The sequence below is a fragment of the Rattus norvegicus genome, chromosome 4, assembly GCF_036323735.1.
Source record: "Rattus norvegicus strain BN/NHsdMcwi chromosome 4, GRCr8, whole genome shotgun sequence".
In the NCBI taxonomy this organism is placed as follows: domain Eukaryota; kingdom Metazoa; phylum Chordata; class Mammalia; order Rodentia; family Muridae; genus Rattus; species Rattus norvegicus.
Window position 1 is genome coordinate 58,188,523 of NC_086022.1, and position 14,677 is coordinate 58,203,199.

The following is a 14,677-nucleotide window of genomic DNA, read 5'->3' on the forward strand; positions in this document are numbered from 1 at the left end:
CTAGAAATAGTTAAGACATGCCAAAATGAAGATTTTCCTCAAAGTTGCAGTCACACTTGCCATCAACACATTCAGAAATAAATGTCCATGTTTTTAGGATAGATATCAAACCTTTGTGTATTATATCTCTTTTGGGGATATAGAGGTACTAATGTTTTGGGTTGGTGTGACTATGAATTTATTTTTTGTTGTTTTTTAATAGTAACCTCCTGATCTTGGGTTGTGTTCAAATCTGTAAGATTTATTAGGTAAACATTCTGTAGCTTGGTGGCAGAATGTTCTGGCTTTCTCATTAGCAGTGACCCTGGGTAGTTTTCACACATTCAGCAACATTTGTTAGAAATGGCCCAGCGTTCTTGTCACCTAATGGTGAGGCAGAGCCCAGCTTCCAGGTGAGGAGGTCACCTTGCACACATCTCCCCAAGGGTGGGGGTTGCCTTGTAGGGAAAGCACAGCCCAAAGTCTATTTCCCTTTTCTCCTCATATTTGAATTCTGCTCTGCTAGGACCAGGGGCCTAGTGCTTAGACACAGGGAGCACGACTATTTTTCTCATACTCCGAGCTATTGCAGCAGTGACCTCTTTAGAGTCTCCAGTGTTTGTTGGTTTTGGAGGTGGTCTGAATTCTAGTCTGTCTTCTAGTGGTATGTCAAAGGGTCTCCACTTTCTATAATAAGTTTAAAAATTAAGTGGGATGGTGGTGTCACGAAGCCAATATGCACCTATTACACTTACGTAGCTTTTGATCAGTTGTGGGATGTGAAGGATGGACCAGCTTGGGCCAGATGTGCTAAGGAAAGAGTGGAGGTTTAACTAGAGAACTCACAGAAGTTTTCCTGGGAAACCGTAGAGGTCTTTAAAGGTTTTTGTTGTTTGTTTCTTTGTTTAATAGAGGATCTCACTATGACCCTGCTGACTCTGGACTCTCAGGAGTCCACCTTTTCTTTGTGTGCCAAGCACTGGGACTAAAGGTGTTCGTTTCATTTTGCAGAACACTTGACATTTTAATTGATAAGCTGATTTAACCAATTCTACCTGAGACAACAATCACACTCAGCTAAATAAATCACATTAAATAGGTCTAGATGATGCCTTTGTGGGGCTTATCAAAAAGTAGACATTTTGAAGATAGTTTTGGAGACCAGAAGTGGGCCAGCTTGCTCACTTATGTTCATAAATTGTAACTGAGTAATTTCCTTAGCACTAAACAAAATATCATCATTCATATCTGAAAATTTTCATATTGTGGAAAATGAATTTGATCTCCTGTCTGATGCATCTGTCAGATTAAAGAGTCAATGGAATATTATCTTTAATGTGCTTAATTTTTATTATGGTTAAACAATATAAAAATCAAGTATAGTTCAGAAGTGTTAAGCAGACACACATTTTTATAAAACCTACTCACTGACCTTTTCATCTTGAAACTAACTCTGTGAGATAGTAACTTCTGTTTCCCTCCTCCCATAGTCTGAATCAGAAGCGAACCCTATCCCTCACCCCCTCCCTTTCTTTGCAGTTGCCTTAAGAGATGTTTGTAGAGTTCACTGCAGGATAAAGTACGCAATCGCAAAACCACTGTAGTAGAAAAATGGTATTTTGTTGCTGTTATCAGGTCTCCAGTGAGTTTTGCTGTCTCCACTAATCCTTCCTTTATTTACATCCTGCTCTGTGGTACAGTAGCCATATTGGCATGTCTAAGCTAACTTTAGTTTTCCCTCTTTTACCATGATTGTGATTTGCGAACTATGAATGATTCCTCCTTGTGGTTAGGCTTTAAAGCAATACAGTCATTCACTACCCATAAGAGTGTTCAACAACTTATCGGGAAGAGAAAAATTACTGCTTATATTGTTCCCTTCTTGTATAATGTTTATATCTTGCAGACTCCATAGATTAGACACACACTGGCTTGAAAGTCTTCTTTTTTTACTCATTGTCAGTTGTTAAATCTTTGAGCATTAATTTCTCTGCCACCACATATTTTAACTATGGAAACTTTTCAGATGCAGTGGTCTTTTGGGTTGGATGTTTGTGCACATATGTGTTACAGAATAATTCCTCAGGGATGTGTTTATCAAGAGACCTGGAGAATGGGGCTGGTAAAGCACTTGCCTAGCAAGTATGAGGCTGTGAGCTTAAAAGAGACTTGGAGTAATACTGCCCTGGAGCCAGTTTTCTTTGCCCAGCTACACAGAGTACTTTTGGCTGCTGTGCCACGTACAGACGGTGTGAGTTATTTAAACAATGCAAACATGAGGAATTTGTAACAGTATGTGAATACTGAAAGAGTAAAGATGAACCCAGTAACATAAAATCATTTATACTGACATGTGTGGTACTGGTTGGGTATGCTACTTCTCTGAATATTACATCTTTCAGGTCTTTAAAGCTCATTATCTTAGCTCTATTGGTTATTGTAGGGATTACAGAATTAGTATGTTTAATGTGTCAATCACATAGCAGGCATCAAACAGCTCATTTTGTTTATAATGATTTTAAAGTTTAGAGTATTGTTGATCCTGTATATTGAGGTAGCTAGGAGACCAGCAAGAGGAGAAGTAAAGGCATGGCTGTTATGGTGCTGATGTGGGCATCAGACATTTCTAAATACAATTTCATTGTCCTATTAAGGCCTGATCTGGAGAATTGCAAAACTCTTCTCCCAGGTCTGTGTGTCAGCCAGTCCTGTGTTCTTCACAGGACAAACAGTTGTGAAGTAAGAAACTCCTGGTTGTGCTTGCTTTCCTCCACTCACAAGTAACTGTTGTGGTTTTGTTATTTGTGAACTTGTTTACTGAGTGCAACCATAGGAACAAAGGGACCCGGAGCAGGTGCTCTGTAGTCCATTTCAGATGTGGTGAAGGACAGGCTCCTCCCAACAGCAGCCTCCACTGGGTTCTTGTTAAGGTCCCTCCATGCAATGTCAAGACTGTGTTGTCTGTAACTGTTATGACAGCTGAGTGCTGAAAATCCCCTCCCATATAATTAATTAACACACGCGCTTATTTGTGTGTGTGTGTGTGTGTGTGTGTGTGTGTGTGTGTGTGTGTGTGTAGATTTTCCTCCAGTGTAGTATTAGGCAGTAAATGACGGGCGCTTTTGACTATTGGCATGTACACTGTATAGTAAAGGAGAGTGATCTTCATTTTGTAACATAAGATGCAGAATGGCTGAGAGCAGGCTGTCTTGGTAGATAAAATACGTGGTACTAGACACAGAAGCTTGATTTAGACCTTGGAGGAATGCAACTGGCCAAGCAGAAAGTCAGTGTCTAAAGTGAGGCCTTTCTGCCGTGTACTTACATAATTCAGTCTCCTGTTTTGAAATGCGTGAGAATTTATTGCACAAATTTGACTGGAACTCTGGCTCAATTGAAGGTTCCTCTGGCATCAGCTAAATAATAGTGTCATATCCAGCATCATTTTCCCTTCTGTCTTGTTCCAGGAAGAAACTTTAATAATAATTATTATTTTTTAATATGGTGAAGAAAGGGAGATATTCACAAAGAGGCATTTCTCTAACAGAATCCTCTGAGTAAGCCCATCCCATCCTGCTGTTGGTTATAGAGAAAATCGGTTTTCTATTGTAAGAGATGTATTTTTTCCCCTCTAGTTCCTTTCTTCTCTTTGAGAACTGTGGGAGGGCCTGTGGCACATCACTGTGCTGGATGGGTTTCATCTGGCTTGTAGCCTGTGCCTTAAGTAACGGGGTTGTCTCTTCTGAGGGCATTGGCTCTCCATTTTTAGCTTGGGTATGAAGGGTAAAAAATGGAGGAGAAGATTTCTCCATTACTAGAAAACATGATTTGAGGCCAACTGGTTAATTATGAGCCTCCATAATTAGAGAAGTGAAGAGAAGTGTGGCTAGTTGGGCAGAGCCAGTGGTGAAATGGCTGGTCCCTGCTGCTGCTGTGTCTTCACCATTCACCACCTCCACGGCCTCTCTCTGGGTAGTCTGTGCTTTTACCTGTTAGATTCTTACTATTTATTTCCTTGCTGTTTCTGTTTTGTCTTCTTTCTGGTACTGGGATTCTTTCAGGGCTCTGTGCTTTGCTAGGCGAGGACTCCACCACTCAAGCCAAGCTTTTGTCTCTGCAGGCTCTCTTTCCCCACCCCTTTCCCTTCTGCCTTTAAACTCTGGTTTGTTGTTTGTGGGCTTTTTACTGTCCTTGCCAGTGAAGGAGTTTCCCCTTTCAACACTGACTCATGGTTCTGGTTCATCTAAAGAATTCCTAGCCAGGTAGCAAGAAAGTCTTCTCAGTGATGGTAATTATTTGTTAGTCCTCCTCTGGTCCTTCTGTTCTTGGGAACAGCAGATGAATTTGTTTCATTTTGGAAAACTTCACGCCTGTCTGTATCACTGCCTGTTACTCTTCTAGAACAAAGGAAGGACTCTACAACCTGGCCCTGCCTTTTCCTTTACTCCTGTTTATTTGTTTAGTGGTGGTGCAGTGGAGGTCAGGCTGAGAGCTGGCTGGTACTGGGTGGGTGTGTGCTCTGCACCCTGCAGCCTCAGCTCTTTTTCTTCCTTTGTGGTGCTGGAGGGCCTCATGCTTGTTCTACGGACACACTCCAGCACTGAGTTCCAGCCCCAACTCTCCATCTTACTTCCCATATACCCCAGAATATACTTTCGCTTAGACTTAATCTCAACTTTTTAAGGCTTTGGACAATAAGCTTTCCCCCTTTATTTTTCCATGTTTCCTTCCCTTTCTTTTGTCTTAGTTACTTGTTTGCTTTTAGTCATAACTTGATATATTAGTGTTGAACTGTTACAGCTGAGGTGTATTTAGTTTATCAGTTCATCTTCCTTTGAACAGTAATCTTCTGTAAGGATTTCTGATTTCATTATAGCTACTGACTGTTAACAGGTTTGTTCGTCTCTGCACCCTCCACCCCAAGATAGTAAGGAATAGAGTTCATTGTGTTAACTTGTAAAGAGACAGAAGATCGCCTTAAAGATTTAGCCAAGAGGGCCTGGTGACCTGTGCCTTTCTATTCCCAGATCTTAGGAGGCAGAGGCAGGAGGTTGGCAAGCGCGGGGTCAGTTTAGACTTCATAGCAACAGTCTGTCTTTAGAAAAAGGCTAAATTAGAGAAGAACATATTGATGGTTTGGATTTTATTCCTCACAATTATGCAGTGATATTTCAAGATTAGGTGCTCTGGTAGGATCATTAACTTGCCAGTCGTTCTTAGTCAGCTAATATGCGAGAGATTCATTTTTCTTCAGTGAATTTGCTAACTATGTAACAGAGCTCTCTCCTGTGTAACCCACGTGGAGATGTATTAGTTTCACTTGTGCCCATAATCACAATAAGTACATTTTGAATTTTCAGAAACCTTCCCTGTTTTCTCTTCTTACTGTTCACCATCGGCACCTACTAACAGTTCCATGCTGGACCCTTTAGAAAAGGCTTTCTCCCCCTTCACACTAATCTTCCCTCATGAGGTGTGGCTGGTAAGATCAGACCTATATGAAGTAATTAAATTATAGTACTAGTGTAGAAAGTGATTAATGCTGTAACATTGCTTTATCTCTTCTGCCCCTTGACATTAGCTCTCTTGTTAACACCCATGTTAGATGGTGTAAAACTTAACTTGGCTAAGTAGATTTTGTTTTCCCATGGAATTTGTATTTTTCAGCCTGCCTCTGAGCATGAACTTACGAGTTCAATTAATCTCAACTTACAAGTGGTTTTTGCCTGCTTTTCACGGAAAAACTATTTAAAGGATACTTACTTTCGTAATCTCAGGAGCAAACTGAAGCCACTCACCATGTAGACCAGTAGCTCCTACCGTGCTCACGGTCAGGCCAGGCTGCCCTTATTTGATTGGCAGCAGGTGGTCTGCTTGCTCCTGAGCACCTGGTGCCAGGAGATGTCCCAGGAATGTCGCCTTCGGATTAAGGTGCCTCACTTTATCTTTGGCCTCTGGATCACTGACCTTGAACCTTGTTCTCCTCGAGTATGCTGTGCTCCTTCTGTCTAGCTATCCCGAATCCTTTCTACTCCTCTGTGGAAGGTGGCGTGGCCATCGTTCCTCATCAGAGCAGGGTTTTTTTGTTTGTTTGTTTGTTTTGTTTTGTTTTTTAAGAGCATTCGTGGGTGAGAGAAAGGATTTTTTGCCCAGTTTGCGTGTGGGAAGCCACACCTGTGCAGGAAGGACAAATGGGGCAAGTCCCCAGGGCTGTCTTCTTTTTACATTTCCTTCAGTGAATCTGGGATCCACCTTTCTGTTGGCTGCACAGTTTCTTACTTGGAATTCTTGGCTTCCTTTGGCATTTAGGTCTGTGAAGCACAGTGCTGTTCTTTTTTTCTACTCTTCCACCTTCCTGCAGAAGCTTTGCAGAGAGGTGAGGGGCCCCGTATGGTTTGCTGCTTGAATAGTGGTTAGGGCCCTTAGAGCCTTCACGCTATTTATTCTGAGTCTTGCAGGGTGGGGGTGGGGGACTTGTCTGGCTCCATTTATTTCCTCCCCTCCCCACTTTCCACTCTGCTCTTCCCTCCCCTTTCTTGCTGCATCAGAGCAATAAATAGCAGGCGCTTCTGAAAAGGCTCTTAGTTGCCTTATGTAATTGAGTAGAAGAGCAGTCTCTTGTGAGAGATTTTTTTCTTACATGATAGTCTTGAAAATGGTTCTTTAATTTTGGGATATGCCAGTTCCTGTGGACTATAATCATGTGCTGTGCACCGGAGATAACGGGTCAGTCCCTTCAAGGACACAGGCTGCCTTCATTCTCTGTACTTCACTCACTCTTGGTTCTGTGAAACGGTTCTGCTGGCAGCTCGCCAGGAGACATTTGTAACTGGGACTGTTGTAGAGTTGCCACTTCCCTTGCCTTTTCCCTGTCACCATGGTTGGTGGAGGACCGGCCCTAGGAAAGAGTGAGGTCCGCCTGCTCCTCTGCTCTGGTGTGGTCAAGCTGGCGTGGTTTGTCATGTTCTCGGGTCTGCTCCCACACTCAGACTAGTTGGTACTGAGGGATATTTGGAAATTGTGTGCTTGAGTGTCGCCAGCTGTCACTGAATAGAAGGTCAAGGGGAATTGAATTCCACGGCTGTTGTTAACCTACTTGGTTATTTGTACAGAACCATCTTATCGTCAGTCAAGCACTTCACTATGGCTTCTCGCCTCTCTAGACCTCTGCCCCCTTCTGTCTTTTATGGCATTGACTTCTAGATTAAGCACATCTGTATTCTTTCATTTCATTTCTTTTCTTTTGTTCCTTATAGACCTTTCTGTTCATTTCTCCCTGGGATATGTAAGAACAGTATTAGATTGTAATTTAGTCCTTACCGATGCGTGTCTTTGTAGTAGACTTGCTTATTCTTACGATGTATTTTGAGTGGGAAATAGGCATACAGCTTGTTAGTCTGACATCGCTCCCCACCCCCACACCTGCTCCTGGTAGTTGTTTGAGAGCGCACAGCTTGTACACACTCCTGCAGAAATACTTAGGTATCGCCATTCGGCTGAGGTGGCTCAGGTTTAAGCTTCCCCTGTGCTGTTTTGTAACTTTGTGGTTAGCAGACTTCTTTTTTTTAATTTTTCTTTTTTCTAATAAATAGAAATATGTTGCTCTGTGTGTTCAGGACTACAAACTAGTGGATATCCTTGTGGATCCTGTCTCCCGGCTGCCAAGGGAATTGAAAGGTCCTTGATTGTAAATATGCTGAGGGCATGTGATACTGTTCCTATTTTAAGTCTATAATTCAGATGGAAATTGCAGCCTTTGTTTATTAAAATGCCATGTGAGGCAGAGCTACTGGGACTGGTCCATTATTTACTGTTTGAAATTTTATGCATTTAAGTCTGATCATGTCTGCTCTTATTTTAATTCAGCAGTCAGTTTTAAGATCACCATGGAGTATAATTCTGCTTGGCTACATTAATTAATATATTATAGTTTGTTTCATTTTTAAGGCAAAAGTCAAACTTCTTATTGACCCCGTTTATTTCATAGCACATTTTGTAGTTAAATATTCCCTCTGCATCATGGAAAGCCACATCTTTGCTGTGCTGCCCCTTTCCCTCTTGTTGTGATAGTGGAGAAGAATATAATATATGCTTTGTGAGGGGAATAACAGCCAGTTAGTCTGCTGCTCACAGGAATAAAAGTACAAGACGTGGTGAGGAATGGCTGAAGGCTATCAACCAGGTTTAGTGGTAATCAACGCCTGCCTTCTGTTTCCAGCCTTGACATTATCCCACATTTGCTGCTTAATATCATATATGACATTTGTGCTTGGAAGGCCCGGGCATCATCATGACCCCTGTTTGTCCACTATTCTTATTCTCCTCCATCCAGCGTTAGTAACCATTAGCCATGTTTCAGGTTGTGTGTGTGTGTGTGTGTGTGTGTGTGTGTGTGTGTGTGTGTGTGTGTGTGTTGGGTGGGTGGGTGGGTGGGTGGGTTTTTCTTTTTTTTTTTTTCTTCTTTTTTCTTGGGGCTTTGCTGCTGACAGGGTCTATGAATACATAATCCTCCTTTTGTCTGTTTATTCTGTATTATAGAGTTGTACTGTGTCTTTCTGGAACTTTCTTCTGCTCAGTATTATTTTCAAATTTATTCCATGGTTATGTTGCTCTAATTCAAGTTAATTGTTCTGTATTCCATTATACAATTATACTGTATACAGCAATACTTGTCTACTGCATGTGAGAATTTTCTAGGTTCTAGAGTCCATACATGCCTATAAGCAGCACTCCTTAATTAGAGGAATGTGTCAACCAAATATCAGTGTGCAGTGTGCCAGTGACATTTTCTATTTCTATCAGTAGGTAAAGGACATTCCAATTTTCCCACATTCCTACCTTAAGTGTTTTTGTCAATGTAATTGTTGTAATGTAGTTTTTTATTGTTATAAAATTATTCTTTTTTATAAACTTAGCATTCTGAGTTCTTAGTGAAAGTCTACACATAGTCTTTGCCTGTTCTTTCCTCAGGTTGTTGTGGTTGTTGTTGTTGTGGTTGTTGAATTTGTCAGGCTTTTTCTGCCATGTTTGAGTAATGTGATGGAAGAATTCCACCACACCTTCTGCCCCTCCTGCACAGATAATGAGTGGTGGTAGGATGCTCTGTGTAAAGACATTGCCCTATGGGTATATAAGGGTAGTTACTGCCTCTCTCTGATGTCACTCATCTGGGCACTGCTGGACTGTTGTCTGTTGTTTCTCTCATCTGAAGCTCAACTCCTGAAACACTATTCTTCCTCCGGCAGCTACAACCTTATTTTTGACTGGTTTTCCACCCATCTTTCAAAGGAGTCCTATGTGCCTGATTTTCTTTCCCCCTTCATGTCTTTTCTTTCTTCCCAGTGTCTTGTAAACTAATTACATCTGACATGGCTTTTACTTCTACTGTCCCCAAGAACTGCCCTCATGAATCTACCAAGACCGTTCTTGGCTGGATAGAGAATTTGACAGCTCAGCCCTATCTTGCTTGGTTAACTTTGCAGTATTTAATGCAGTTGATCGTCCTTCTGCTCAGTCACTCTTCTAGTGTCCTTGTACTCTGCTCACTGGCTGCTCCTTCTTTCTCCCTCTCCTCATACGCATTCATTACCTGTCATTGCAGACAGACACCAGGGTTCTTACAGAGGACCAGGTATCACTACACACTCCAGCTTTCACACTGGTAAACTAGTTTATGCACACCCGACTTCCACATTTGTGTATCCAGCTGCCCCTTCAGCTTTATGTAGACCTTAGCAGCTGAAGCTTACACGCTCAGCTCCAGCTCGAACTCCTTTTCTAATCCAAAGCACTTACGGTTTCCCCTTTTCCTTGATGGCCTGTAGTCATTTTTTGCTCAGATCCAAGTCATCCTTGATTTCTTCTTTCCTTGACATTTCCTGTACCATTTAGTATGTGCCTTTAATACGGCTACTGTCCCTTTGTAATCTAGCATCCTGTTCTACATAGATTGCTCTGCTAATTTTGTAATTTATCTTGGTTCCCTTGTTACAGTGGAAGGCCTCAACCTAAAGACCAGAGCATTATTGTGTGAGGAGCTGGTTGGGAAATAGGGCTGCCTTTCCTATCAACTCTGCTCCTGCCTTCTATTTCGGGACCTAGTATCCTTTTTCTTGCCTTCAATTCATCAGGCACACTCCTGGTTCACACTTAGCTGTCTTCAGATGACCGTATCTTGAGTCTCTGAGAAGGTGTAATTTAAGTGAAGCCTGCCACAAGCACATTATGCCAGCACCCTGCTTAAACTTCCTCTTACTAACTCTCCACCTTCATTTTCTTATTACCCAGTAATTCTTGGCTTCCCTTTTGCTTTGCTCTGTCTATTTGATAGAGAACTTTAAAAGTCTTACTAGAACACACTTAGCCACCATTTCCTTATCCCTAGACCCATAATGTGTATCTGTTGAACCTTAAGAAGCACTGTACTTTTTCAGGGTCATTATATTTTATGGCTACAGCCTTTAGGGGCAGGCTAGAAAAAGCCTGGAAGCAAGGATTTGACAGGAGGTCTCCTTTTTGTTCTTCAAAAGATCTTTGACCCCACACTTGCCAGTTTTGTCTACCAGCCTAAAGTGCCTCCCGTCAAAAGGCCAGATGTGTCTTCATATGCCGAGTTGTGGGTGTTGGGCCTCTTGCTTAAGGAGAGGGACAGATGACTGTAGTTATCTCTTCCGTCTGTAATGTGAGTCATTGCCCGGCATGCACATAGTGTCAGTTCTCAGGAGGAATGGTGATTACAGCCCATATTGGTTTGTGTATTATCCGCCCACCAGATAAAGCAAGCATTCTCTTCTATTTTTATTTTGAAAAAAAAATATTTCCATGTAAATTAGAATCTAAACTAGACAGTCCCTTTTAGCAGGAAGATTCAGCAGCAGTCCTGTTTCCCCAGAATACATTCCATACCTCAATTGCCTCTTCGAGATTTCAAAGGCTTTTATGTACCTGGTAATTTGGAAGAATTGCTTTTATTTTGTGGCTTCTTTGGGACTTCTAATATCTCTCTTGTAAGATGTTTGTAGATGTCAATAGCTCCTAGCTCCGAAGGGTTAGAGTAACAAGATCACTGTTTGCCTTGTGCTTTGTGTTCTTCCGAGCTTCCTGAGAGACATATAATCAGACTGTGAATTTGCCCTATTGTCATTTGGGTGTTTGCTGGTGCACTGTTTCCTCACTTTCCCTCTTTTGAGGGGATTTTACATCAGTCCATCCCAGAAAGACTAACTTCAAATAGTATTCTTGTTTACGTAACCATTTGCCACACATATGTATGTATCACCCTGTGGCCTTCTTTGGGATGCTTCTGGAGATATACGCCTTGCCTTCCATTTTCAGTTGTAGAGTTTCAGTCAACTGTCATTTTCTAATTGCCATGTGGAAGAGTTTCAGGGTACGTAGATCAGGCTGGGAAATCAGGTGTTGTGACATGGCGTAAAGCTGTGCCTGGTAAGCATCGTTGTTCTGTTCAATTAATTTAAACCTTTTTGTTCACTCAGGCTTCTGTAATCACACTGATACTTTTGGTAAATAGATTTTTTCCTCTTGCTTGGTGAGTGTGAATCCATTGGTTCTTTTTATTCCTGGCGGCTGATTCTGATAACCATTGATTTTGTCTTTATTAAAAATCCTGTTGGAACTAGATGTAGTTCACTAGGGCTTTCCTGGCATGTGCCAGGCTTTTGTTTTAAGTCTCCTTACTGAGAAACAAAGCAGAATCCTGCCATTACTGGTAAGTAAAATCTGTCAGAAAGTCTCCTGTGCCACCAGGTACTCTTACCAGGATGTTTCTGGTAACTCTTTGGTGGCAAACATTGATTCCCCACAGATTGTCTTGGCAAACCAGTAAGTTTACTGGAGTTACAAGAGTAGGTGGGGTTCTTTACAGGGCATGATTGCTCAAAGGTCACTACACTGTGTAGAAGCCCACCCTAGCATGAGTGATTACAGATAGAAGCTGGGTCCCACACCTCTGCATTATACAGGTTACTTGATAGGTGTGGAGGGGGGTTGGAAGGTGGGGCGTCTCCGGTCTAGGAATTGTTTATGATTTCTTTAACCTCAAGAAGGGGTTTGAGCTTTGTTAAATTCAGTTCCTGTAACTTACAAGGATTGTTTACTTCTACATAACATCATCTTAATTTGTGGTTCCTTGATTACACCTAGTTTCCAAGACATTTATAAAATATCTACAATACATCTTTTTGTAATACACAGCATTTTTGTTGACTGGACACTCCCACTATACTCCAGTTTTTCTTCTCTTGTTTTGTAGTATTCTCATGTTTAGGGTCATACGCAAACATACACAGAGGTCTTGATGTCTCAGGACTTTGTTCTGACCTTGGACACCCATGCTCTTTCTGCTTTGTGTAGTAGATTCCTACGTGTGATCTGTGAAAAGATGTGCCTTCTCTTCCTGGGAGAGTCCTGGAACAGTAATTCCTCTTTTCAGTTTCCCAGAGGACATAAATGACCCTGAGATGATGAATGTGAAGCTCAGAATCCCTTGTTACTCAAAGAATTGTTTACTTTCTCATAAGAGATCCTCTTGGTCATAGCACTGAATTGAAATGTCTTATTATGTGTTCAATACATCAAAGCTCAGTCAGCGTATGAGAGGAAACACCTACTTCATTTCTCTCTTCCTTAATATTGACTTCAGGATGAGTTTTGAATGTAGCATTATAATGATGAAGGTTCCTTACTTGAAAGCTGTTTAAGAGAAAAAATAAATTACAAATACCTTCCCTAAGTATTACACAGATTAGACAGAGTCATATCACTTTGTCAGATACAAAATATATGGACTAAATTAGGACTAAATTAGCCAGCCATGGGAGATGGAAATCACTGGATTACATATATGATAGGAAGTTGTTTCTGCTTTTCTCCTCCATATACTTTTTTCCCAGATACTATATGGGTCTTGGAGACCCTTAATTCTATACATGCATTCATGTTCTTCTAGCATACTTAATCAGGGTATATATTAATAGCAAGGTATTATAGAGTTACTGGACAAAAGAAATTTGTTGCTTTGGAACTTAAGCCTCGTGTTCAATACATCAAAGCTCAGTCAGCGTATGAGAGGAAACACCTACTTCATTTCTCTCTTCCTTAATATTGGGTAGTCATAGCAGACTACCCAAACACTCTCTTAAGAAATCAGGTTGGACTCTCTGGATGTGCTCTCTTAAGAACATTCCTCATGTTTTCACACCCGACAAAGGCAGGCAGCTCTGGACTTCTTAGTCCTGTCATCCTGACTCAGGGTTGGATTTCTACCCATTTATAATGCCTTTTTCCAAAATATTCTCATAGCTCTTAAGTTCTATCCATTCCTACTCCTGTCTCCTTCCTCAAGACTTACTTATTATCTGCAGAGGACTGGGGTTTAGAGCAACCATAGAGGGGAAGTCTAGGGTACATACGACAGTGAGCCAACTAGTGGATATTGAAATATATTCCTTTCTGTCTCTTGTTCTGTTTTTTTTTTTTTTTCTAATTCTAGTTTTCACACTAGTTATTTTCCCTGTCCTGCAAATACATTAAATACTATATGTCAGTGAAATTTACTGGGTGAAACTTTTCTTCCTTTCTGTTTCTCTGAATTCTTGTACATTAGTTTGTATTTATTCAAAACTGCTTTGTGTTGTTCCTTTGTATTGAGGATCTCAGTTGTTACTATGTTAGGTTTTGTCCTGTGTCTAGGATGTATGCATATTAGGTAACCTGTATAGATAGTTAATAGTTGGTAAGTGCTCAATTGAGGTTTTGATATTAGATATATTGTGTGTGGGGGAGTGCGCATGTGTCCATGTGTCCATTGGGTTTCCAGTGAATACTGAATTTCTTCCATATTGCTTGTTTCCAACTTAGGTCACTCCTTTTGAGCCTGTGACTTGAGAAAAAGGTCTTCTCCCAATAAAGCATTTCAACCAACTATTTAGTAACCAGTATAAGGATCTAGTACTTGGTTAACATTTGTGATGCTTCTGTGTGGTGCAGTAGTGCCTATGTTAATGTTTTCATTCCTAATAGTATATTCTACTTTGCTTGCAGGATAAGAATAAGAAGCTCCGGCCCCTGTATGACATCCCCTACATGTTTGAGGCCCGGGAATTCCTTCGCAAAAAGCTCATTGGGAAGAAGGTAAATAACTAGCATCCATTAGCACATGTTTGGACTGAGGCAGGTGCTTTAGAAGCCATGGTTTTTAACTGGGTCTTTACTAGGCCTTCTAGCAGTAGATGACAATTACTTGGATATGAAGAGAGGCAAGTGGTACCCCTTAGGCGAGGTTTAAAATTGGGGCTCTGACCACAGTTTGATTGTCAGTGTTTTCACGGCAGGTTCCAGGCTCAGTTCCAGTTTTCGTAACTGCATATTGCCCCATGCTGTATTCAGTTGGCTCTCCTGTTCTCTCTAGCCACCTCCATTATAAGTTCAGAGCCATGAAAGGTAGAACTGGGGGAAAGTTGATGACTACGGGAGAGGGAAGTTGGATTCCCCTCTGTTAAGGAAATGCATGTACATGGGCGCTACCTCCCAGTAGCCTCTGTTTCAGCTACTGGAACAATAGGGACTTTACCTGGAAATCATTGTGTGAAGACTGCTTGCTGCTAGGTGTGTCGACTTTGCAGTCTATGGACTCAGAGACCTAGAGTGTGTGTCTTAAGATTATTATTTATGGCAATAT

At 41.3% G+C, this 14,677-nt stretch overlaps 1 protein-coding gene across 2 annotated transcripts in view; it reads left to right on the forward strand.

Moving 5' to 3' along the window:
• The window catches only part of Snd1 (staphylococcal nuclease and tudor domain containing 1), a 399,238-nt gene that overhangs the window by 127,834 nt on the left and 256,727 nt on the right, over positions 1-14,677 (forward strand). For both annotated transcript variants that reach the window (NM_022694.2, XM_039108324.2), the window contains exon 11: positions 14,041-14,130. In NM_022694.2, coding sequence (NP_073185.2) covers positions 14,041-14,130 — 90 coding nt within the window. The remainder of the gene's footprint in view (positions 1-14,040; positions 14,131-14,677) is intronic.